This window comes from Pygoscelis adeliae, unplaced genomic scaffold (genome assembly GCF_000699105.1).
Source record: "Pygoscelis adeliae isolate BGI_AS28 unplaced genomic scaffold, ASM69910v1 Scaffold22, whole genome shotgun sequence".
In the NCBI taxonomy this organism is placed as follows: Eukaryota; Metazoa; Chordata; class Aves; order Sphenisciformes; family Spheniscidae; genus Pygoscelis; species Pygoscelis adeliae.
In genome coordinates, this window is record NW_008824350.1 from 591,737 (window position 1) to 619,225 (window position 27,489).

Genomic DNA, 27,489 nt, shown 5'->3' on the forward strand with positions numbered 1-27,489 from the left:
TGCTCTGCGCTGGGTCAAAAACTGGCTGGATGGCCGGGCCCAGAGAGTTGTGGTAAATGGAGTTCAATCCAGTTGGCGGCCGGTCACGAGCGGTGTTCCCCAGGGCTCAGTATTGGGGCCAGTTCTGTTTAATATCTTTATCAATGATCTGGATGAGGGGATCGAGTGCACCCTCAGTAAGTTTGCAGACGACACCAAGTTGGGCGGCAGTGTTGATCTGCTCGAGGGTAGGAAGGCTCTGCAAATAGCCAAATTTTTAATTCAAACTTGTAGCCAATGCAAGTGTAAAAGTCTTTAAGGGCTTTTCATATGAGACGGTAATATAAATAGCATCTATTCCTTTAAGCTAGTTTCTCATATTAATAAAACTTAATAGTTTAATAAATCCTAGGTAAGAACATAAAAATAGCTGCTCTGAATCAGATAACTGCTCTACCTTTTTGTATGGAAGAGAAAGGTGGGAGCAAGCAAATAGTTATACATCTTGTGGTATGTTTTCCTAGTTTCTAGAAGTCTGACTGAAGAACTTCCTCAGCTGCATGTTGAAATATTTGCCCTTGAAGCCCTTGATGAGATTTTTCTTATGTGAATTTATCTGACCGCTTTTTCAGTTCTCTAAGTTTTGGCATCCATAAGTCATGGTTATGAGATTTCATAGTTGAATTATGCGTACTTGTTGGTTGCTTTGTAGAAATTTTCTGTTTCTAGGGTAACAGAACTGCCTGTAATATTTCAGTAGACACACCGTGACTTCGTAGCACATAAGGAGGGGCGGGGGGGGAGGTTTTCCTTTCAGAATTTCTAAGGTTCTCTTTGGTAACTGAGATTATTACATATATTCCAGAGGATGTTCTTCAATGATTCCCAGATGCTGTAATCTCTCAGTGATCATTTGCAGGAGTAGTGGAAGGAGATCCATTGACTTTATTTTCACATGTATTAGCACTAATGCAGCATCCCTTTTTCTTTCCATGTGACTTGTATCCAGCTTATCTTCTGCTTTTTTTCCTCTCACTGCACTGTCTTCCTTTGTTCACATTCCACATATACTTATGACTAAAATATTTTGTCGTTCCATACTTGAAACTGAGGACTTTTCTCCTTGAAGTTAAGTAAAATAGAGTTAGTGGGGGTTGATGCAATGACTTTGGAAGAGTGGGAAGTTATGATATCAATTCTAAAACAGTGTGGTTTGAAAAATGGCAATATCAGTCTGTTCCCAGTGCACTGTTTGCACAGTTCATTTATAATATGTCAACGTCACAGACTGATTTTTTTAAAAAACAACCAGTTATACAGTACTGTGGCATAGTAGCAGTGCAGAGCTCTGTAACATCTAGTGTATGCAGATTTTTTTAATTAGACAGGTACTGTTGATGATGTAGCTTGGTATATAATGTACTTTTCACCTTGAAATCAAGGTGAAATCCTTTTAGAAAGGAAGCTTTGTAGTAGCTTCACTATTAGCTGTGATGAATGGATGGGATAAATAACATTAAGAAAAAAAACCTATGATGTTTGTCTTCTGCAGGCACATCCTTTTTGTTCTCTGTTTATTTTCATATTATCCAGATCCTCTCAGACTGTTAAAATAATCTTGTGCCTTTCCACTCCTTTGTTTTTGACTTACATCTTCCCAGTACCTCACATGGCTTTGCAAAAAGGTCTTCTGTTTGGGAGCTGTGGGTGGAGGGTGCCACTCACACTAGCTAATGTTAGCCTAGCGAGTGTGGTTTTGTAGACTTTGTCTATAATCAGTGAGGAGAGAGCCAAAGTCTCCTATAGGGGGCAATTCAGAGAAGACCTGACTTAGATGCTCAACTTTGGAACAGGCTGCCCAGGGAAGTGATTGAGTCACCATCCCTGGAAGTATTTAAAAGACGTGTAGATGAGGCGCTTAGGGACATGGTTTAGTGGGCATGGTGTTGTTGGGTTGACGGTTGGACTCGATGATCTTGGAGGTCTCTTCCAACCTTAATGATTCTATGATTCTATGATATAGGAAAAGTCCTCAAACTAGCTTTCAAAATACCCTGTTAGATATAGTCCTCTTACTGGGATTGCATACGTTTGCAAACTGCCAAAACATGAAAATGCTTATTTTTTGTAATTTGACAGTCAGTCCTGTGAATAAGTAACATCTGAGCAATAGGTCTTAAATGAGTATTTTGAAGTCAACTTAGTTCTGAAAGTAATTTAGTTTCCAGAAGCTGCATTAGTCTATACATCCCCAAACCTGCTGTTGGCATCCTTTCCTAATACCCTCCTTACCTTGGGTTTTGTTTGTTTTTTTCCTTCCTCAGTTTATTGGCTGCTCTGACCTAATAACCCTTTTTTTAAAGCCATTTCAGTAGAGTAGCATGTTGATTTTGGGAGATAAATTTGCAAGACAGAAGTAATAGCCAAATTTTTAATTCAAACTTATAGCCAATGCAAGTGTAAAAGTCTTTAAGGGCTTTTCATATGAGACGGTAATATAAATAGCATCTATTCCTTTAAGCTAGTTTCTCATATTAATAAAACTTAATAGTTTAATAAATCCTAGGTAAGAACATAAAAATAGCTGCTCTGAATCAGATAACTGCTCTACCTTTTTGTATGGAAGAGAAAGGTGGGAGCAAGCAAATAGTTATACATCTTGTGGTATGTTTTCCTAGTTTCTAGAAGTCTGACTGAAGAACTTCCTCAGCTGCATGTTGAAATATTTGCCCTTGAAGCCCTTGATGAGATTTTTCTTATGTGAATTTATCTGACCGCTTTTTCAGTTCTCTAAGTTTTGGCATCCATAAGTCATGGTTATGAGATTTCATAGTTGAATTATGCGTACTTGTTGGTTGCTTTGTAGAAATTTTCTGTTTCTAGGGTAACAGAACTGCCTGTAATATTTCAGTAGACACACCGTGACTTCGTAGCACATAAGGAGGGGCGGGGGGGGAGGTTTTCCTTTCAGAATTTCTAAGGTTCTCTTTGCTTTTTGGTGCCCAGGAGCATTGAACTAAGGTTTTCAGAGATCTGTCTGCAATATCTGCAAATGTTTTCTTCAGTCACAAAAAGTTGATTAGGACTTACATTCCATATATATAGTTAGGGAATGTCTCTTTCTCTTCTGTGTATTTATCAACATTGAAGAAGCAGTAAGTGATATATGCAATTCAGTCATTATCAAGAGATACCTCTGCAACTCTTTGCATTCCAGCTGTCGTTGAATCTCTTCACTGTTGAATCTTTTGTTACCAGCTCAAATAACCGTACATCATCAGCGGACTTCGGTGTCTTGCTGTCTTTTTTCAGATGATACACAACAGTTTTGAACTGCACATTCCCCAGTGTTGGTAACCTCTCTCTTCTGTGGAAGTGATCATGTGAAAGTCCTTTCCCTTATATCCTGTCCTTATTCGATTAGTCATTCACGAGGACTTCCCCTTTCATCTTCTAATGGTCCTTTTTTCTTTCACAGTCTTTAGCAAGTTATCTTATTAGAGAATTTAGGAAATCAGTCACATATGAAACTGATGTGTCTCATACCGGATGATTCCTTGAAAGAATTGTAATAGATCTGCAAGGCAGGACTTCTCTCCTCATTACATCATTCTGTTTTGATCTACTAATTTTGGTGAAATGAATTATTGTATTTATTTTTCTTATGTTTAGCTTAATGATCACATAGGAGACTTGCAACAATTTTTGACTGGTCAAGAACATCCTGGGCAATTTGAATCTCTTGTGAGAAATCTTCCCCTATGTTATATTACATTCTGAAGCGGTAATATTTTCAGTTGCTTTCTTGATGAATCTTATCTTTGTGGTATAAAGGAGTATGAACTATATGTAAACAGTCAAATTGTCTCAGGACTATGAATTCTTCTTAAACTACTTGTCATTCCTGTTAGCCTGTAAGAAAGGATGACTTTCAACTGTTGGCCTATGAACTGAATACAGTAGGGTGAGTTGGCCCTCAGCAGTTGTTGCATCTTTAATAAAGATTAAAATGAACTGGAAACATGTGTCTGGCTGCAGAAATTTTCCGGTGATATTTTTACAGCAACAGTTTACAAAGAACAGACACTTAATTATGTATGTGAAGAAGTCTAAAGACTCAAAAATTTGGTTTGCTCCACTGCAGAATTTCTGCCTTCCAGCAATTGTATTTTTTTCATTGTATTAAGGAAAAAAAAGATTCAGCTTTACTCTACTCCCTCTTCTGAGGTAATGAACTACTCAAGAGTATCAGAAATTTCATGTGTTTCATTTCAGAGAGAGTTTATTCATTCCTCACAGTTTATATGTTTGAAATTTGCAACTGGAATGATCAGTCATCCTTAGTGGAACCTCTGGCAAGTTTGTATTAAAGAACAGGTGAGCAGAAATTTATCTAAAAGCTTTACTTTGAAGAAAAATATTTTCATTATAAAAGTTAGTATTTTGAAGCACTTCTGTGATCTTAGGAATCCATGCTTACCAAGCAGTTTTAAAACCGTGTTTTTATTTTGAGCCATCTCTCACTAATCAAAAAACAATTTTTTGGCTCAGTGAATTTGGTGAATGATGACTGCATGGTTAGGATGAAGGACAAAGTAAAAAAAAAAAAAAAAAAAAAGTATTGTAGAACTAGCCATACAATGGGTTTAGGTGTAACAGCTTTTTGCTGCGTGTGACCTACTCCAAATAGGTTTGTCTGCTGTAATCTCATTGCTGTGCTCATGGTAGGCTTGAGGATTAGAGGATGTTTAGTGAGGGTTACAACCCAAATGGAGCTGACGGGGTCTGCTTTATTTATTTATTTATCACCCCCCCACCCCAGCCTCCCCCAAACACATACGTGCACATAAGTCAGCTTAGTTACGCTGGCATCTTTGTGTAAAATCCTAGAGACTTAAACATATGTAGGTATTGAAGAGGATTTCCTTCTGTGAAAGGATAAGTTATGTTTTGGGAGCTCTGGTTTCCCCATCTGCTTGGGTTCGTTGTCTGTTGGAAATCCCCCTTCTCAACAGGCCTGTGGAAATTCAGAAATTGCCCCTGCTGGCAGCAAAGGGCTTTTTTTCAGTCTCATCTCGTGAAAGACACCTCTCATGTTTCTGCTTAGATTCAAAGGCTGTGGCTTGACACCCTGTGGCTTACTAGTGAAATAATGGTAACACAACAGAGTTCTTAAAAATATGTAGAATCTGAATTTTAGAAGTCTGCTGGTGTTGTCGCTGTCTCTGCACTTGCAAAGCACCGATTTAAGTGTGACATTACTACGTTTGCCTGTGTTCAAACTCCCCATTTTGGGGGTAGGTTTTGCTGAAGGTTCTTGTCAAAATAGACCCTACACTGCTGCTGTCGTGACCAAGGGGAAATTTTGCTTTATGACGAAGACTTAGCATCACACTGGTTTACTGAATCAGCTACGGAAATTGGCATAAAAGACAAGCATTTTTCTTAAAGGTTGTCCCCAGAAAAACTCCATGTTCCAGTTTAGAAAGATGAGTTGCTTTCAACAGTGATGGTATCTTCAAGCAAAATTTCCTTAATGGAAGGAGGTATAAAATCATTTAGTCTTTACAGGGTGAAAGCAAGACCTAATTTATCTTGAAGTGTAACAAGGAGATTGTGGAACACAGGTACAATCCCTTTCTGATCAGAAACCCTACCAAGAAATTACTTGTGATGCTTCACAATTGCTGACATTTTCAGGTAGTTTTCAGATATTGATCTGCCTAACAGATAATACGTGACATTGATAAAATTCCCATTTCAAAGTAATAGAAGAGTATATAAAAATCAAAAAAGAAAGTGTGCACGCTTAAGAAAAGGCAGCCCTGTGAATTGAAGAAGGCACATTTGGCTTCAAAGTACTGTTTGTGTTACTAAAAACTCCTGAGAAATCCTAGCAGGGCCTTCAGATTGTGAGCAGGAGAAGTGGCCCCAGCTGGTGCTGTGGGAATCATTTCAACTCTGTGTGAGCAGGGAGGTGCATTAGCCTTCAAAGTCTTCTTTCTGTAGAGGCTCTGCAAGGACCTGAGGGTTGCGGTGGCAAGCGGAGCTGAGGAGGATTCTGCAGGTGTCACCATACTCGGCATAGGGATGAGCCACAGCCTTTATATTGATGGATAGTTCAAGCCGATTCCTGTGGTTTAAGGTTGGCTGTTAAGGCTTTTACGAAGACGTGCATGGCTGGGGAAAGTCACCCTCATGTGCACACCTCAAGGGTGAAAACTGGTGCAAGAATGGTATTTCTCTTTTTCAGAAAGGGTTAAGAAACGTTCTTGCTGAACTGTTACCAGTGTGATTTTATATAATGAACCATAATCAGAAATAGTATGCAAGGCTGATTAAGGCTGTTAATGCAGTGAAACAGGAATACACCCACACATGTACTTTCTGTAGGTAATTTGCTTTTGAAGGTTTAGTATTGGAATCTAAATTATTTCAAACCTGTTTTCATTTTATAAAATGTTTTGCATGCATGTAAACCAAGAACAGATGTAGATATTTCCTTTTACTGACCATGGCCAGAAAGAAAAAAATCACGTAAGGCAAAAAGGCTTTTGCATCGTACTTCCTTAGTTTTTAATGTGAAAGCCTCAAGTAGACACGGTGGGCTACGTTTGGGATTCAGTTAAAAGGTGTAGGCTTATTTTTCTTGTTTCTGCCAGATATTGTAGCCCAACTTACCGAAAAGATAATAAATCTTCTAAAGAATAAATTCACTGGTCTTGGCCTGGAAGGCAGTTGGTAAAAGACATCTATAGTGCTGTTAAACCTGAGGTGTACCTGCATGGACAGGTGGGCAGGTCAGACACACACAAGTTTACTTATGCTTTGAGATAACTAGCAACATCCAACCATCCACCTAAATTTGCCTCATGTTTAAAGATGTCTGGATGAAGTGCCAGTACTGCTGGCATATGTGTGCTTGTAATAGACTGATTCTTATTTAAATTGCAAAGTGTATTTTTTAGGTGTCAGTGCCACCTTGCTTGCTCTTTTCAGTTTGTATCCTGCTTTGCCAGCTTGACTGTCTGGATTCGTGACCAGAATTGCTTATGTTGCTTCTCCCTGGTATTGCAGTTTGGTGTAGGTTGCTTTACACAATGGGTTGTGCAAAAATTTTCACAATCGCTCCTTAAGAGTTGATGTATATGGCCAGCTAGGTATTATTTTCCCTTTGTAGCTACTGGAGATAACTCTGTGCCTTCAGCTGGTGACCTGTATAGCCATCTTTAAAATTTAAGTACTGCCTATTTGCATGTTTTCAATTGCTTTTATTATATAGTGCATGTTAGAACTATAGAACATAACACACATATGTCATCAAACCAAAGGGTGTCATCTACCTGTTGGTCACTGCTGAGATATCTACACAAGAGAGAATTTCTAAATAACGAAAAACCCTTTCTCAGTTTTCTGCATGTAAAGAGCTCTTCCTCTATTTAAGTCCTCTGAAATCCAACCTGAACACCCACTCATAGCGCAGTGCTCACAAGAAATGAATCAACCAAAATATTTATATCTAGCTTTATTATTTTCTAAACCATAAATGTTGCGATTGTGCAGCATGCAGATTTCTGCTGAGTAACAGAGTTATTTTGGCAGGTAATTTTTTTTTCTCTTTCCACATTGCTGTATTCACCCTTATTACCTTATTAGGACTTGAAATATTTTAGATGAAGAATAATAATTTATGTACAACCAGTCTGGTTTTTGTCTTGTGTTCTTGTGTACATTCCCGTATGCAAAAGGAGAGTGTCATTGGAATATTCGTTCATTTAGCAAAGTACGAGGCTTGTGTAGTTGTACTCTGTTCCCTGCTAGGTTTTTAGAGCTGTTTACTGGTTTATCCATCAGTCTCTTGCATTTCACATGGAAAGCTTCAGGCATCCCTTTCAGTTTTTATGGCGATATCATTAACAGAGGTAACACACTCATCACCAGATGCCTAGCGCTCAGAAATTCATTTTGGTTGTTTACAGATCCCATCCATATTTTTCTGATACGTTTTCATACCCCAAAAATCGGTGAATGCTTGCTTAAAACAGTGTTTCTTTTAGTCTTAATTTTAAAGGACGTTGGAAGTATCTACAGGAAAATTAACAAGAAAAGCTATATAGAGTCCTATATGGAGGTTGAGCTTTTTATTCCTTTATAGCCATAAAGATGGTATTTTGGAAAATAAATGTGTAATACATGTGGCTGTCAAAGGACAAAAAGCTCTTTATATATGTTTTCTCAAAAACAGCAAAGTGAATTATCCCCAGGGATCTCTGATTTCATGGCTGGTTATGTTATGTAAGAGTTAGAAGCCTAAAAGCTTTTTTTCCTGCTGGATTTATGGTGCCTCATAGGTTTAGATATACACAGCATGTGTGCCAAATGGTAACCTAAGATGGTTTTCCTTTTTGGTCTGTGGGATGATCCCCATGCTTAGCTATGAATGGAACCAAACATAGTAAATAAATGTATTCCTTGGACAAAGATCGCAACCTTTTTAGTTTAAGAATATCCATTATATCAGAGGACTGAGATGGCTTGCTGTAAGCTCTGCACAAAAGAATATGTAGTGACTTACTGAATCAGTTACCGTGCCTTTTACGTGAACAATTTAATTGTTTGAAGAAAAATGTTATTTCATCTGGTTATAGCTTTTATTTGCATGTGTGCATAAAGTAGGCTTCAGAAAACACAAAACATTGTTCCAGAAAGAAGTTTGTGCCCAATGTTCAGTTTCCCACTTTGGGGTGGAGTACATTGGAGCAATTCAGCATACAGTAATCCATCAACATCAGTAAAATACTGGTCTAGACGTTTGCTAGTGGTAGTGATTTAGAATCCTTTGCAAATTAATACATAACTAATTTTGAAGCCTGTCTCAGTGGTCCAGTGAAAGGACACCAGAGTCTGGCTTGTAAATGGGATTGCATGCATGAGAGTTAAATGATCGCAGGCAGAATATGAAGCTGATGGTCTAAGGGAAAAATTAAAAGAATGGAAAACATGAGAAAGTGAGGAGTTGCTGGAAGTTATTCTTGCTTTCATATAAAATCCGTCGCTTACTAATTTTTGGTTTTATCTTGTAAGATCAGTATCTAAATAAGAACACAGTTATAACTTTTTTCTTCAAACCCTTTATTTTAACCTACTTTATTATTAAGGGGGTTTTATTTCTTTTGATTTTTTTTATTCTACACTTTTAAACCAAGTTCTTTACACTGATATACCAGTATTCTTTTGAGGGCTTAAAACTACAGTAATACAAAACTTGTCATTTAAAAAAAGTAAATTGGCATATTGTTGAAAAGAATATTACTGAGTTTTCAGGGTTTTTTCCAAAAGGATTTATAGTGGAAGGCTGTGGAGGGTTCAGCTGAGTGCATTTCAATTTGAATGTTCCAGCTGTCCACAATCATTAAAAAAAAAAAAAAAACTTCCAAAATATTGTCCAAGTTTTTGCTCACAAGTATGTATCTTCCTTTAAGGTTTTTAATTTACTTCCTTTCTCGGTGTTGCACACTTGACTGTACGTGGGAGTCTCTTGAAGCAGAAGCTGCTGTACTTCTTGCAAGGATTATTTGAGGATTACATACTTCCCTATCTGTTCGGACATGTGAACTATTAAAAAGATCTCTCTCTTATTCTCTGTAGCCTTTGTATGACTTTATAGTCTGGGCTATGGTTTTCGGTATCTGTATTTCTATGCTGTCTTTACTTGACCAAAGTTTGAATAATCTGAATACCTAATACATTTCTACTGTGGAGCCTATCCCAGGTTATTAGGTTCTGTAATTCAAAATTTCCTGTAGAAACTTATGATGAAAATTTGGTGGCGTTATGTTTAAATTTGTTTGCTTTTCTTCATAGCCTATCAGTACTTAAAGGGGGCTTATAAAAAAGATGGCGGCAAAATTTTGAGCAGGGCCTGTTGTGACAGGACAAGGGGGAATGGCTTTAAACTAAAGGGGGGTTGATTTAGACTAGATATAAGGAAGAAATTTTTTACGCTGAGGGTGGTGAAACCCTGGCACAGGTTGCCCAGAGAGGTGGTGGATGCCCCATCCTGGAAACATTCAAGGTCAGGTTGGACGGGGCTCTGAGCAACCTGATCTACTCAAAGATGTCCCTGCCCACGGCAGGGGGGCTGGACTAGATGGCCTTTAGAGGTCCCTTCCAACCCAAACTATTCTATGATTCTATGATAGTGAATACAGATTCATTAAGTGCGTAAACCATTAGTAGTTGCGGGAACAATTGTTTAAATGACATTAGGATTAATTATGTTTGCTTATGTTATATTTACGTACTTTTGTCTGTGGTATACTCAAACTTGGTTTTGAGAGATAGCATTAATATCTTGTGTGTAAATATATGTAGATATATGTGTATAAACATATACATGGTATATATACCTACACACAAAAGCAAAATACCTTTTTTTAGGGGAAACTAACTTTGTGTATGCTATCACAAAAGAATACCATTTAGATAGACCGATGGACATTTTAAATGGGTTACATGGTGGGGGGAACCCCTCTTTTTAGCTATATGCTTTCAAAATATTGTGTTTCAACAGTAGTCTAAACTTGTTTTTCACTTTAAAAACATAGTGCTTGATTTTATCTGTATAACTTCCAATTGCTTTCTGTTGTTCTTTCTAATATGCAGGAACTGTAACAGACTCGAGTAATAATCTGCTTTGTGTTTTCAGGCCAGTAGATAAGGAAGTGAATTAATTGAACAGCTATTAGTTATTTGGAAGCTTGAAAAAATGACCATTTGCTTGATGAGATGTTCAGCTGTCTTTTGAGTGGCTTTTGTTGAGGGAGGGAGGTGAGGTCTGAAATTCAAATCAATGGTGTCTGTTCTACCCTGCTGGGGCGGCCTGCTGTGTAGCCGAAACGTCCCTGAGTTGAGAAGGAAGGATTGTAGTGGGCAATAGCTGAGAGTGCCAGCAGCGGGGCTTAGCGGGAAAAGATAGCATGTGACTGGCTGCTGAGGAGGCCTGAGGCACAGGTGAAGGAGTGATGGTGGTGCAGAATTGGGAACACCTCATGTGGGCATCTGGTAATAATCTCCCTGCTCCTAATTCTCCTCTCCAGTACTGCAGCAGTACCTTTAAAGTAGGAGTAATAGTAGCAGGAGTAATAGTTGCAGGAGCATGTTGAGGAATGTGTGTGAATATGGAATGCTGTCTAGATGGTTAATATGGGGGTTGCTGGGAATAAAGCCTATTAATTTTAGGTAAAATTTAACTTTCACTTCTGAAAAGCTGCTTTTGTTTCTCCCTTAAACACATGACTGTGTGATCAATCGGCCTATGGAGAAACAGTACTCTGTGGAGGTTTGGGAGCTGGATGACTTTCATGAAGACAGCAGAACAGCTCCTTGCAATTCTTTTGCCAAATCATGAGTTTTGGGAGAAGCAACTGCAGTGATAGAACAAAGGAATAAAACGGTGTTGGGAAAAATATTTTAAACACTATCAAAATGATGGGTAAAGCTAAAAAGCTAAAAAAAATTAGCTTTGAGTTGCATTCCAAACTACTTAGAAGCAACTGGAAGTTTAGAGGTACTAGGTTAAACACCCTCTTTCCCCCTCTGCCAAACTGAGGTCTCTCACTCAAGTCTGCTTGCGGGATGTCGTGAGACATGTGATGACTGCTGGCACTAGCGTGCCAAGTGTGGCCGGCAGGAACGTAGCTGGTGGTGCAGCACAGAGACCACAGGCTGAGCTCTATCTTTGTATTGGTACCAAAGTTACGCCGGAAACAAACTTGTGGCCGGGCTGGAGGAGGAGGGCGGCGTACGAGCCTTTCTGCTATGGAATTATGAGCAAGGATGCAAACCTCAGGAAAGCGCGTCCGTGGTGCTTACTGTAATGTACGGCAATTAGGCTGAACTCCATCCATACCAGCAAGTATCAGCCCATTTCCTTTGGGGTTTGCTTCTTGGTCTGTTTTTTCTGTGTTTGATTTTGGTCTGCGACTATTCATAGGTCAGAGTCTCGCAGTATCAAAAGCTAGTCATTGATTAACTCGGGCACTTTGCAAATAAGTGACTTTTACAGGAGTCTACACACCAGAGAGAGCAGTCTGTTTGTTTCTGGAACTATTACCCAGGGATGCAATATATCAACAGCTAGAAATTGAAAAAGAAACATGGAAGAGAAACACCTCTTTAAAAAAAGAAAGGGGTGGGGGGGATGTAAGTGGAACTCTTTTGTAGTTGCTAGAGAGATGGTGTCTGGGAGCTAGAATATTTTGCTCTTGTGTTTTGGCACTGGTTTAGAGTTGCTTCCTAGAGAGCAAGCGCTGCTATCAAAAATAAACTATTGCTGTTAACAATCTCATTCCAGGAATAGAATACAGTATAGCATACAGTAAGACTTGTCAGCGTCTTTTTTTCAGATCCTGTAAGTTAGCTTCCAGGAAGGGGATTCTGCATTTAATTAACTAAATGAGCGACACTGGTACCAAAATGGAACATGAGTGTTGAAGTGGGAATGACCATGTGCAGTGCCTTTTCTCTCTCTCCCTCTCTGTCTCAGTTAAAAGGAGTTTTAAAGGGTTTGCTTCAGCAACAGTTACTTGTACACTTGAGTATTGCGATATCCTTGTCTTGATTAATGGTTACAGAATTGATGTGAAAACAGAGGGGACAATTCTGGCTTGAGATATTGTAGTGTTTACATGGAGAATAATGAGTGGGAGACCGTAATGGAGCAAAATGTGCTGAAATGCACAGGTAGGAGGTTACTGTCCCCTGTGTTCCTATATCTATCTCAATTTGATAGCTTTTCTTATGCTTCATTTACCATCCTGTTATGTCATGAACATTTTACCACTGACTGCAAGCCAGTATGATTATTGAGTGTGACTTCATGGTCTTATGCACAGGGAGGCCAGCGGGTTCGGTGTGCTCTGAGCCGACTGACAGTTTACGACCGTGGTTAGCAGGGCTCGAAACCTGAGGGAGCAAATTCTGCCGAGTGCCACAGCGCATGAGCTCAACCTTGGCACCCTTCTTTAGTGACCGCACACCCTCCAGTTGTTTCACCATGTGGCAGACCAAGCTTGTGTTTGCCTATAGAAAGGCACACTGCAAGATACTTGCAAATACTGCAAGAGTGCAGAAACTGATGGTAGTAATTGACATTAATTACTATTACATCTTAAAATCAATGTAACCTTGCCTAAGTTCATGTATTTTAGCGTGAGCTACTTCAGCAGAGAATGAAGTTAAGAATAAAGCACTATTAAATCTCAGCAGATCAGCGCAGGTGATCGTTGTGTATATGGCAACAGATGGCACTCAGTTTCCTTAGAGCAAAGGTTTTCTTCTGAGGGTTAGGGAGCAAGGAAACATTCAGAGAAAAAGGCAGAAATGCAGACTTGCTGACATGTAGATCAGTGGCAAATTTTGTAGATAACATAAATTGGTGGGGGGCAAAGTTAGGGGAAATCTGTCTTTCATCCTATGCAGAACATACAATTGTCACAAATTCAGTTAACGCAAAACAAGCGATTCCTTTAAGTGCAACAAAAATAAAACGGATAAGCTAGTAAAATACCAAACACTATGCTTCAAATAGCCTTTCAGTTGATAAAAACTTCCTCTGAAAGATGAACCTATTAACTTTCCTTCAATTATAATGATGAAAGTAATCCTGGGAAGAAAAGGATGAAGTTAATAATAGGTAACCACATAAAGCCAACTATTTCTAAAGATTAAATTGATTTTGTTTTCCTCTGAGGAATTCATTTTATGAAATTAGACATTATTTTGTACATATAATGACTTAATTGGCTGATAAATGTATCAAATTCCTCCCCGGGATTTGATCTGTGTTATAGTTCAGGTAAGAATTTGTGACAGAATTTGTGACACAAATAGATAAGCTTTCACATATCAAATATTTTTTGTTGTTCTCATTTATTTTTCTGATTTGAGGAGCTGCTAGTTTTCAGGTTTTATGGCAATGCCAGTTCTTTTCCCAGTAAAAGTTAACAAGGGTTGCTGCCAGTAACGTGTGTGTTGCACTGCATTTCCTAAGTTGGCTAAATTTCAGTAAACCCTGTGGAATAGAGATTATTTCATTTACGTTTTTAAAAGCTACTTGCTGTAAAATGTTATTCTGAGCTCCTTATCCTACAGTTTTCAGTATTTTAAAATATCCCTGGTAATATATTGCACTTACCATTCTCTATTATATTTTATTGTTCGGGGTGGGGCCGGGGCCGGGGGAGTGGTATGGAGGCTTGGCAAAAGTGAGACTTTTCTAGAATTTGAAAACTAATTCCCTCATTCCCAAATTTTTAATTATAAAAGGCCATATTTAATGAGGGCTGATGGAGAAGTATGAAGCCTTTCCTCTGGAACATTATGAATCATAAATAATTTGGTACTCCCAAATCTATCTCTGTCAACATCAGAGTATTAGGATCATTAACATCTGTGATCCTACAGTCTGAAGTCTCAGCGTGTTCCCAGCAGATAACAGAGTAATTATTAAATCTCTTCAAGTAAGACTTCGTTGTGGGTAAAGTCACTACTTCATAAGGAAAAAGAGCACGATCCCACATAAACTAAATCTAGGAAGAACTGTAATAGAAGGTCTCTGAATTGATGCGTCAGGCTTGATCTCCTGTTTTCCATTCATCTGAACAAGTAGATGTTGAATCATCTTATTTGGCTACCTGAATCCAAGATAGAAACTGATTAGTGTGCTGTAGTTGAGGTGTTTTTTTTTTTTTTTTTACTCTCCTGAGCTGATTTGAGCGAGACATTTCTTCTTAATCAACTGCTTCTATTCGCTTCTTTGTAATCCAAAGGCTTCTGGATGAAATCTTGATTGGTAGATCTTCGTTTTCCTGGTAGCTAACTTCAGTCACGAGGAATAAGAAATCAAGATCTCTTAACTTACCTGCCTTTTAAGAATGACGTAGGACTGCAACACTATCTTGGGATTCATCTACAAGGACCTTTTAAGTTTGATCAGAATGGTCCTTTGTCCTACAGCTGGAACCCCAGTTTTGGAGGAGGGAGCAAAGTGATGAAAGAGGTATAAATAGAAAGGGAAAGAATGAAAATAGGTAGGTTTGTAGCTCATCCTGAGTTGACAATAGACACAAAGTTCTCTGGTGCTGGTAAAAAGCAATGAATAAACTTTGTCCTAAGGATTTGAGAGCCGTTTTGAACAGATCCTTGGACTGCTTTACTAGTTGTTGCATGCAATCTGATAAGCAGATCATTGGTTTTCCAAGCTTGTTCTCCTAACTGGTTTTTAATTGATATAATCAGTACTAAATTTTCATGTATCTCTTTTTGTAGTTTTTGCGTAAGGTTTTAATTTACAGCTTTTTATATGTAGCCGTTCATCTGAGTACTTTGTTGGCCTCCTCAATAAGTTCAGATGAATTGGAGAAGCATATGTTTTCTTGGTTATGCTAGTTTGTCCTCACTGTATTCTGTTCACATAGATATTCATAGCTCCACCTTGAATTATATTTTTTCTATATTGAAATAGTAACGAAATAGGAATTTACTCTTCACAGTTACTGCTCTTGTCTTTAGAAGTACGTACCATGCTGCCTATCTTGCAGTTGTAACTAATTTAATAGATGACATATTTTGTGTTAGCAATTCTGTGACTTAATATTTAACTTTTTGCAGGTTTTCCAGTTCGTAATATCGTCTGGTTATTGGTAACTGATGGTCGTTTAAATCAAGTGTGATTCACCCTGTCTTTGATGCCATCATGTTTTGCAAGTAATGAATATGAGAAAATGTTAAAGTACAGATTGCTGTTACTGTTCCTTTTCCATTAAATCTGATGACCAGTGTACTCAGGACCTATGCTTTAGGAGTTTTTAATGTTATCAGACGTAATGTTTTCACTTTATTTTGACTGGAGCTAATCGAACCTTTTAGATCAGACTGTTAGGTCTCAAACTAGACACGGGGACGGGAAGGTCTAGGGAAGCAACCACAAACAGATAGTTACTGTCTCCAAAAAATTCGACTTAAGTGATTTAATTCACATAAAGATACACAGGCAAGGGTGGAGTTCAGTTCTTCAGAATATGATATTAACTATTACCTTAATCATTTATTGCCTGTATTCCAGCTGCTACAGCAAATGAGGTAGAACAGTTGCAGAAACCTGCAGAGCATGAAACAGCTGGTCCCCAAAGTGAGACATCCTTAATTCTGAGTCAGGAACAGGGAAAGTATTTCCTTTGGAAAATGTACTGTGTGGTCATGTAACTAATGACTGTACCATACATAGACAGGTCAAGAATAAGTTCTACAGACCACTTAGTTATATTTTTTCATGTTATTTGACATTTATTTTTTATATAAAGATCTCTCCTTAATTATTTAGGATTGTTGTCCTTGAAATTTTTAAAGGGAAAAAAAATCTGGGAGGTGGGGGGAACTGGTAGCATTTAGATGCTTATATGGTTAACACCAAGCTTGGGAATTTTTAGAGCTGCTGCATAAACTTCTGCCCTTAAGTTAATGAGAAACTTGTACTAGCAGGCTATCTGTTTCTGTAAGGACCAGCACTTGAGGGGGAGGAGATGTATACTTTGCTTTCAGAGGTATTGATGGTGGAAGAGGAATGGTGAGGGGCAGAAATCTTGGGTTTCATTGGAGGCTATGAAGAGGAGTGTGTGATAGCGGACACTTTAGTCCTGCCTGTTTTGTGTTCCACCCTCAGCTTGACTCTTCCTTCACTATCCCTTTTACCTGGTCTTACTCCTGCCCTAAATCCTTATCAGTTTTCATTCTATTTTCCTTCCATTCTGCCTATAAAAGCAAGCGCGTATAGCTCTTTAGAAAGGGCTATGCAGTGTTCCCATTTCATAGAGCTTATTGCATAAAAGATACTTGCTATGGCATGATTGAAAAGCATAGGCAGAACATTAGGTTATGTGATGGCACACAGCGTTTGAATTTTTCCTTCCTTGATCTGATCTGTGCGTGAAGTTGTTTCACCAGCTTGATCAGTTCTCAGACTGGAGAGTGTTTGAAATTTGTAAAAAGTTACAGCTGAAAATTCAGTAGCTTTGCAACAGCTGCATGGATAGACTGCCTTTCTAAAGTCATTTTAATTATATAGGTAGGAAAAAACTATTGTTTCAGCAGCCTCATTGTAGCAGAATTACAAGGCAAGTAACTGTGCTTTTAATGGCTGTGCAAATACAATCATACCCTAGATCACTTGCACCATTCTTGTTATGTGTGATGCAGTCAGCTTGCATTTTAAGTATTCCTTATGTGTTCAGCTTTATATAAATAGCAGCTGTTTCAAAGAGGTGCTGTCTATGGCAAGTGAAGTTAGAATATGCCGCCTTTGGAGGCAGAAAGTGCCCTGGATTGATATTTAATTAATGTGGAGCAATGTATCCCATAGTTTTGAGAAGAGACTGCAGAAAGTACTAGCTTCCCTGGAAGCAGCAGAAAGCCTTAATTCGTAGACAATACTGTATTGTCAACACGGTGCTGGTTCAGAAAAAAAAACACATGTTTGGCAAATATTTAAAGGCCACATTTTGTGTAATTGGTTCAGCCTTTGAAAATTATTAACTTCTTTGTGTTAAAGGATGTACACAGCAATGCAAGATTTTATCTTGACAGTCTCATGCTTTTGTCTTCTACCAGCAAGGATGTATTTGTGGAATTTTTTTTTAGCTCCTCAAAGTGTAGTATACTAAATGCTTTGTAATCATTTCAGTACTGATGAGGTATGGGAAAGCATTTAATTTGTAAAGCTGGATTATACAGGAGCTGTGGCATTAGCCAGTGAAAATGAATGGAACTTTTCATATCAAGTTATTTAAAAGTATGTGTTTCTATTTAGCTTTAGTCATCTTTTATGTTGTGAAATCTGGGCAGAGGTAATACATGCTTTCTGGACTATCCAGCTAATCTGCAAATAAGGCTGTGCAAAACACAGAATAAATGTTATTGACAGCCATTCTCTCTATTATCATTTTGTAATCTTTTTGCTAATTAGCTTCCTTCCTTTTTTTTTGTTAGCATATCATAGTTATTTAGATTAATGGAAAAGTTGACTGGGCATTGTTAATACCTAATTGCAACCAAGGATGTATGACTTATAAATGGTAAATTCTTTAAAGCACTTACAAACAAAATTTGGAGTCCTGATTTGGCTCCTCTATAGCTTCTCCAGGAAATGTATGCTGTATGTGTCCTTCAGCTGAGGAAATTAGTTCCCTGCTTGAGCTTTGTAGAACTGTCCACTAACCCAACAAAAATGTATCGCTAATCAGTTCATAAGGAAAAAATTGTATTTAGGTGTGGAATCCAAATGTGAAAGTATTTTTTCAGAAGGCAAACCAATATCTAGAAAACTCTTCACCACCATATAACACGACTCTGCATTTTTGAGATGATGATCAATGAAATTTAAAAGCGTGTTTATTAGAAATATTAATTCTGTGTAATAATAACTTTGATAGTTTCGGTTACAAAAGAAGTTATATATGAAATGATTAATGCTTTATCTCCCTTTTTCTCTGTTCTAGGCTTAAAAGAAGCATAAGCAATCGGGTTACAGCTCTGACGTTTTGGAGCGCAAGTGATGTTAAAACAATTTGAATGTATTGGAGCATGGCTACTTCTTAAAATGGAAAAGTTAGAGGAAATTATTGCTTATCAAAACCTACTGAATATCTGAATTTTCTAGACATCCTGCATTTAAACGTGTCCTTAAATGTCCATGATTAAGATCTCATGCAACCATTGTATATTTTGGAGACTATTCTCCGAAAGAGAACTGTGCATTTAAAAAGCAGAAATGACTGTTTTTTCTCTTGGAACTTACTAAGGTTGAACATACTGAAAGATCATGACCAGCTTGAAGCGGTCCCAGACCGAACGGGCTGTTGCCACTGGGGTATCAGTCGGAACAGATGGCACCTCAAAAGTCCACTCGGATGACTTTTATATGAGGCGCTTTAGGTCACAGAATGGCAGCTTAGGATCTGCAGTCATGGCGCCAGTTGGACCTCCTCGCAATGAAAGTTCCCATCACGTTACCTCTACCCCTGGAGTCCCTAAGATGGGGGTCAGGGCAAGGATTGCTGATTGGCCCCCAAGGAAGGAGAACATCAAGGAAACAAGCAGATCTAGTCAAGATATTGACACATCAAGTTGCCTTGACAGCATGTCTTCTAAAAGCAGTCCTGGGAGTCAGGGAAGCTCTGTTAACCTGAATGCTAGTGATTCTGTCATGTTAAAGAGCATCCAGAGCACACTTAAAAACAAGACCAGACAATCTGATAATCTAGACTCCAGGTTTCTTACACCTGATGGCTATCCTAGTTCCCCAAGGAAAGCTCTTCGCAGAATAAGACAACGCAGCAACAGCGACATTACCATAAGTGAGCTTGATGTGGATAGTTTTGATGAATGTATTTCACCCACTTTCAAATCTGGACCATCTCTGCACAGGGAGTATGGCAGCACATCTTCCATAGATAAGCAGGGAACTTCAGGGGAAAGTTTTTTTGACTTATTGAAGGGCTATAAAGATGAAAAGTCTGATCAGAGAAGCCCAGCCACAACTAAGCTCAGTGAACTCCTGATTGCCAGTGGAAGCAAGGGTTCAGGATTCTCTTTAGATGTGATAGATGGACCTATTACTCAAAGGGAAAACCTGAGACTCTTTAAGGAAAGGGAGAAGCCACTCAAGAGACGCTCAAAATCAGAGACAGGAGATTCATCCATTTTTCGTAAGCTGCGCAATGCCAAAGGTGAAGGGGAGCTTGGGAAGTCTTCAGATCTTGAAGATAACAGGTCAGAAGATAGCATGAAGCCTTGGACTTGTCCAAAGTGTTTTGCTCATTATGATGTACAGAGTATTTTATTTGATTTAAATGAAGCGGCAATCAACAGGCATAATGTTATTAAAAGAAGGAACACAACCACAGGTGCATCTGCTGCTGCTGTAGCATCGCTTGTCTCTGGACCCTTGTCTCATTCTGCAAGTTTCAACTCTCCAATGGGCAGCACTGAAGACCTGAATTCAAAAGGAAATCTCAATATGGACCAGGGGGATGATAAAAGCAATGAACTTGTGATGAGTTGTCCTTATTTTCGTAATGAGATTGGTGGGGAAGGGGAGAGGAAGATCAGCCTTTCCAAATCTAATTCAGGTTCCTTCAGTGGGTGTGAAAGTGCCTCGTTTGAGTCAACTCTGAGTTCTCATTGCACGAATGCCGGAGTAGCGGTTCTGGAAGTTCCCAAGGAGAATCTGATTTTACATCTAGACAGAGTGAAAAGATACATCGTTGAACATGTAGACCTTGGTGCATATTATTATCGAAAATTCTTCTATCAGAAAGGTAGGTAAATTTTATTTCTCCTTGTATTTTATTAATGATTTTTTTGTTTTACCAACATACAAAATTCAGCTGATGTATAACAGTATTTGCAAGAATTATATACTTTTTTAATCATCAGTGCTTAAACATGGTATATTTTACTGATCAGTACATGCTATGTCTAATAGTGTCTTTCACAGTGTTGGAGTGGAAAAGTGTTGATGAATTTAGTACTGATACACATAACAGCAATGGCTACAAATTATAATGTCTTGAAATGTGGCTTTGGTATCCATGGGAGTGGGCAGGGGTTGGCACTTGAAAGATTAAAAAAGAAAATAAAATTCTAAAATACAAGAACTTTCTTCCCTCTGCGTCAAGACTTGATGTACTGAGGATTTAGTGGAATGTGCAGCTTTGGAAAGTTAGCATTTACAATAACCTTTGGACATTTTAATATCTTAAATTAAAAAAAAAACACGTTTTGAAATGGATGGTTGTCAATAATAATCTCTTCCTCACTCACTATTTTCATTATAGCCATCGTTCTAGAAAGAAAATTCTAATTTGTCAGATTCGCAGAAAGAAACTATCACTATATACATAACTATATATATACACACACGTATATATATGTTGCAATGACAACAATGTATCTGAAAAAACAGAGTACAATTCTCTTATCCCATGGTTCTACTGAAACCAAGGATTATAATTTCCACTGGAGGTATGCAGGGGGAAAAAAATCGGATCAAAGCTTTTTGACTTATAGAAACAAGCAAAACCCAAACATTACCAAGATACCCCCCCTCACCAAAATGTTGCTGGCACCATGAGATGCAGATCTCTGTTCTTCCTGATTCTGAAAATGATCAAAAAGGAGTGCAGACCAAAGTCCTTTTAAAGTTTAAGAGAGTTCTGTCTGCAGGATTGTGTGCCTTGCTGTGGTATCTCCTGATGGATAGAATTGGTCTAATGACTGACTTGAAGTGTGCTTGTTCCTTAGCTACCAATGATCAGGATTGGGTTTCACCTCTTTAGTGAAAGCAGCTCAAAAGAGCTTGTTTCCTGCAGATTAAAGCAACAGGGGTGCCTGGTTAAAATAAGTGGATGGTCAGTTCAAAAAAACTTCAATTTGTTAACTGTGTGTAACAGCTAATAATCTGCTCTCCCATTTTTCCCTTGCCTCAAAATATGTCCATCTCTCGCCTCTTTTTCCCTGCATGGTCCCTTGGTTGTGTGGCTCTTGTCACGCTTTCCATAGTCTCCTCTTTCTGCAGTCTTTCTAGGGCTGAGAGGTGAGAGAGAGTGCATGGTTTTTGAGAGTGCTGATCCACATCCTTTGGAGAGAAAGGAGTGAGGCAAAATACTGGTTTCCTGAGAACAGTAAGCCAGATGTGCAATATAGGATGAGATATGTTTGGAGGGGAGAGCCTGAGAAGAGAGACCTTTGCCTGCGATTACCTTCCTGTCTATCTCCCTCCAGAACAATTTGATTCCTTATCACTCTGGTGAGTTTTGCAATCAGCAACTAAAGGTGCAGTTTCATGGTACAGCTGACCTGATTTAACAGCATTTCAGTACTAAAAGAGGAAGACTTTATTCCTCCCCTTTCCTTGTACCAGTTCTCTTGTTTTCTGGAAACTTGATAAGCCAGTTCGGTTTACTATAACCAAGCAGAAATCTTGTCATCACAATAAATTTGCTTTTTATTGCTTGGTTATTTCTTTCCAGTTTTAGTGAGTCAAATCAGCTTTCCTTGCAGTCAGAGAAGTGCCCAAACCCCACAGTTCTACAAGTACCAAATACATTTTGTTGACCACCCAGTGTATTGTCTTTCCCCAGGCAAACTTTAGACTTAATCTGAAAGAGACGGGATAGTGATAAAACTTAAAGCAGCATAATAGAATGTTGTGCTTTAACCCCAGTCGGCAACTAAGCACCACACAGCGACTCACACACACACACACACACACACACCCGGTGGGATGGGGGAGAGAATCAGAAGAGCAAAAGCAAGAAAACTCATGGGTTGAGATAAGAACACTTTAATACTTGAAATAATAGAATAATAATAACAATAATAAATTGTAATGGAAAGTAAAACAACGAGAGAGAGGAGAAAAAAAACAGGAAAAAGAAAAAAAAAAATTGATACAACCACTTCCCCCCCCCCGACCGATGCCCAGCCAGTCCCCGAGCAGCGGCCCCCCTGGCCAGCTTCCCCCAGTTTATGTACTGAGCATGACGTCACATGGTATGGAATGTCCCTGTGGCCAGTTTGGGTCAGCTGTCCTGGCTGTACCCCCTCCCAGCTTCTTGTGCACCTCCTCGCTGACAGAGTATCAACATTATTCTCATGCTAAATCCAAAACACAGCACTGTACCAGCTACTAGGAAAAAAATTAATTCTATCCCAGCTGAAACCAGGACACAGGAAAAAAAAAATCAAGGAAGTCAGTTGTAACTGAAAGTTATTACAACATGAAGCAAGTAATGATGCAGAAACTTCCTTGTTTGAAGAGGAGGTTGGATGTTACGAATGGAATAGACAGTGATGAAAGACAGTTTCAGTGGGATCAGCTAGTCAAGTCAGCAGGCCTTGGGTAATTTTATAGTCTTAAAAGTATGAAGCAAAGAATTCTGATTCAGCAACGATAACTTTTGAAGATCTCAAACCAGGAAAATATCACAGAATTGGAGAACTACTGAAGTAATCCTAGAGCTTGTAAAGAATAAAAAGCAATGACCCGGAGAACTGTAATCCTTTAGCTTGTTTTCATTCCAACTTGAAATAACAAAGCAGGTAATTTGGGACTATATCAACAAAGAACTGCCAGTTAAAAATCATTAACGGTGCCAGTCAGCATGATTTAACGAAAAGTAGGTCTTGTCACAAAAAAAAACCCCATACTGTTAATCTTTTGTGTCTTAGAAAAAAAGAAAAAGAATGAAAGCCATTGCATTGATATAGTCCATTTTAATTTCTCCAAGGTAATTTGGTGACATGCTGATGGTGACTGGACTGAAATCTTTAATTATATGGAAGTAATAGCTCATTCTTTGCAGGTATTGTTACTTGGATGATAGATAGATGCATCTCAAATTTTAGCAGTGTACGGGGGAGGTATCAGTGAGCTGGAGTATTACTAACATGGTCCAAATTAATTAAAATATCTTAATCTAGTTAGTGTAAAAATATTTGCATGTGACATTTATGGATGAGTCTTGTGTAAGTTCATCGATGAACGCAAATGGATGAGCATTTGTATGCAAAGGAAATACTGAGGTGACATCAACGTATTATTTGACCCTTTACAGAGCAGTGGTAAAACTAGTGATAAATAATATTCTGGCCTGGTGTCCAGAGTTCTAAATGTGAAAATACTGGTGGAAACAGTTTAGTGGAGGTTAGAAAAATGGTACAAATATTGGGAGAAGAACTTTATAACAGTAGTTCCCAAGGTTGGATTCAGCTCCTCTACTTTATATCTGAGCTAATTGTGCAGATTCCCTTTGTACTCACTGGAGAGAAATGAACCTTGCAGGATGATACGAATGGCAGTCTTACTTCCCTCAGTTCACAGAAGGCTCATACACAACTAACTCACATGGAGATGTTTATACTTGCACGAGATGAATGCTACTCTTATATTGCAAAAGATGTATTTGCAAGGTGACTCTTTAAAGCTGTATTCAAAAGGTGTATTTGGTAGGGGGACTTGTAATTAGAAGTCTTAAGTCTAGACATTTATAAGCACTGAGATGTGGTAATACTAGTGCTAAAAAAAGAGGGGGGGGAAGCCAGCACAAGAACAAATTTGTGAAAGTTGCACAAATTTGACCTTGAAATAAGATTAAGCTTGGAACAAAAAAGATAACTATACACGGGAAAAACTTATTAAAGGAAGCTGTTCGTTGTTTGAATTTTACATGGCAGTCAGTTTTTTGTATGACGTTTTCCCTTCTCTTCTTAACTTCAATGCCTGAAAAGACAATTTCTGACCTGTTTGAGTAAAGGTAACAGGGTCTCTTCTGGCATCTCTGTTTCTTAATCTGACAATCCCTTCTTTTAAGATGCCTCTTTATTGGAGGGGTTTGCAGCTCATATAGATGTAGTAGTAAGGACAGAGTAAGGCTGGCTTCAGTTCAGTGCCATAATTTATATGTCCTTTCAGCTCTTGCTGCTTGTTGTGTCCAAGGGCAACTGTGTAATCTGGACCCTCTGGAGTGAAACCAGAATGCTGGCTGAAATACACACACAAATGAGATCATTAATAACAATAAAAATGTTTCAAAGTCTGCTGGTACTGGGCAAAACTTTAAAAATCTGATTATTGAAATAAAAGATTTTTTTTCTCTAAACATGGTGCTTTTAGAATTAATCAGAAGGAAAACGGGTTGGATTTGTTTGGGGGTTTTTTCTTTTCTACACAGTGGCACCAAATGTAAGGGCAGGGAAGAGGCAAGGGAAGATTTCAAGAAGCTACCTGGCAATTGGTTTAGGGCTACTTTCTGGACTATTTTTTTCCTTGTAGAGCATTCTACCATTTTTGTTTGTCCTATGGTTGTGATAAGTATAAAACCTTGCAACTAATCTTCTAAGAAAATACATGTTAAGACAGCTGATGAACTTCAGCTTTGATAAAAAGTACATTTTTTGACAGAAAGGAGGAACAAGTTGTTCAGGCCTTCTTACTGAAATGTAAGAAAAGTTGTCTTTTTGTGTGAGAAAGTGAGATTCTTATTTAAATACATAACTTTCTACGCCCTGCAATTCATTTCATACTGTTGACCGCAATGCTGCAGTTTATTTAAAAAAAAAAAAAGAGAGAGAGAGAAGCAAAACCCTTGAACGCACTGCTTCTGGACATAAAATTACAGTTCCCAGAGAAGGGAAGAGTCATCTTAGGTCAATCCAAAACTTCTAGTCCTATCTTCTGGCAAACACCAGTAACAGATACTGAAGGAAGGGTAAGAATAAGGCAAAGGCATAGTGATTCTTTTCGGGTGTACTTTGCCAGCCTCTGGAGATGTATAGATAATGGACTTAACCTGGTGATAGTATCATTTGTATTTGGTAGTCTTTGGACTTATCTTCCAGGCATTTATCCAGTTGTCTGTTACCCCACATAAACTTTTAGCATTCACAGTACTCCTGCAGCAGCAAGGAGATCTGCAGCTTGACTACACTGGTCTTAAAGAGCCAGTTTTTAATGGCTTTGTCTACTGGCTTCCAGAATGAAAACTGGGATCATCAGATTAAACAGTCTCACTGCTAGGTGAAAAAGTTTGGTTTTCTCACCTTTCCTTGCTAGGTGTTATTTTGTAAACCTCAACCATATTATTCCCCTCAATCACTTTTTGTTGGCCTTCTCTGAACCTTTTCAAGTTGAGATCAGGGCACAGTGTTTAAGACAGAAGCAAACCGCAGACTTACATGGTATCATGTTTTCTGTTTTGTACTTAGAAATTCCGAATGTCTGGCCATAACTTATCATCGAGACTTGAATTTCTTTCCCATGCATGGGTAAAAGCTTTGCATATGTATTCTGGATGAAGTCTTATAAATGTTTGTACATTTAAGTAACGGGTTAATTATTAGGAATACAGTATTTTTCAAGGAAAGCCATGCTTATTAGCCTATCTATAGCTTGATATTAAAGACTTATTTATTATCAATAATAAAACCATAGGGATGGAAAAAGTTGATTCCATCAGCTTGTCTAAGTGCTGCTTAGTAAAGAGAACATATCGCTCCGGAGGAGCAGTCTATTCTCTCTGTCCCCCCAGTTGTGCCTGGGAATTATGGTTCTCATGGAGAGAACCAAGAGCATCCATTTAGCTTTGGTCATCATCAGGCAGTAGTTGCTAACATCGTTACCATTTAGGACAAATTTGAATTACTGGCCTAGAATGAAAGACTTGACTGAGAAGTAAATAGTTTCCTGAGCTGGTTTTATAATGAATGAGCTGTTGGTCAGCTTTCCTTTAACTGTTGGCAGCCAGTAAAAAAACTCTTTGGTCTAATGCTTTAAATTGCTGCATATTCTGTCCCCAAATTGGTACCTTTCAAGTATGTGGCTAGACTTCCAGAAAATTTACAGTTAACAGTCTGGTCATGAGCAACAGTCTGAAGATATTACAGGACTGAGCTCTAAAAATGCTGCCCTCTTGTTTCCAGAGAACTGCTGGGCAGAGTTGTCCAGTGCTGTAAATGCTGCGGTAGGATTAGAGGAAAACGCTTGATGCAGAGTTTCATTCTGAAGCGATATGTTTGGGATTTTTACTTCTAGTCTGGGAGTACAAAATACATCAATTGAACGTGATATCCAAAGGTAAATAGAATAAAAGCACAAAAGAACCTCCTTGCTCAAAATAAAGTGCGTTTGCTTGGATTTCCTTTGCAAGGGAAACTCATAAATATCTGCCAGGAAAATGAGTATTTTCACTTAAGTTCTTTCACTGGAAGTGCCTTTTCAATTATATGGTAAATATTTAATTATTTTTAGAAGTATGTATAATCTGTTTTAGTGACCAGGTACAAGCAATTAACTATTTCTTTTTGGCATGGATTTATAAACTAACTTATGGCTGTTGCTGGTTGTCTCCTGAATGTCTTTTAATTAAATAATTTTTCGACAGTTTAAATGAAATAATGTCAAGCTTGAGAAGTGTTGCTTTCAATGAGGTTCTGTGTGGGATGGAGGAAAAAGCTGTCTTCTATGCTATTCATGTTTGGCATAAAATTCTTGAATTCTAGTTGTGAAGTAGCCCTTGTTTTTACAATAAAACTCCTAATTAACTACCTTTTAGATTGGATGTTAAGCTTTGTGCACTTAAATTCTGCTACTGCTTTTCCTGCTATAGGAAAGAGAAAATGGTTGGATGCAAGGAAATTCAGGATGTAGTGGAAAATCAGGTGGAGATGCAAGAAACTCTGTACCACAGGGAAAAGTAGCCAGATACTGGGGTATATACTCCAGCTTGCAGAATGAATACAGAAGTGGGGTAGAGGAGGAGAAAGAGAATAAAGTCGAAGGTAAAGAATGAATGACCCTGTAGTAAATGTGAATAGAGGAGGGGACAATGTGAGTAGAAGAGAGGACTGAGGAGATGCATAGGAGATCGAGAAAAACAACTGTCCAGTGTAGAG

The 27,489-nt window shown here is 38.4% G+C and overlaps 1 protein-coding gene across 1 annotated transcript in view; it reads left to right on the forward strand.

Moving 5' to 3' along the window:
• The window catches only part of SIPA1L1 (signal-induced proliferation-associated 1 like 1), a 225,618-nt gene that overhangs the window by 129,236 nt on the left and 68,893 nt on the right, over positions 1-27,489 (forward strand). The window contains exon 5 of the mRNA XM_009319181.1: positions 18,534-20,354. Coding sequence (XP_009317456.1) covers positions 18,857-20,354 — 1,498 coding nt within the window. The 5' untranslated portion in view covers positions 18,534-18,856. The remainder of the gene's footprint in view (positions 1-18,533; positions 20,355-27,489) is intronic.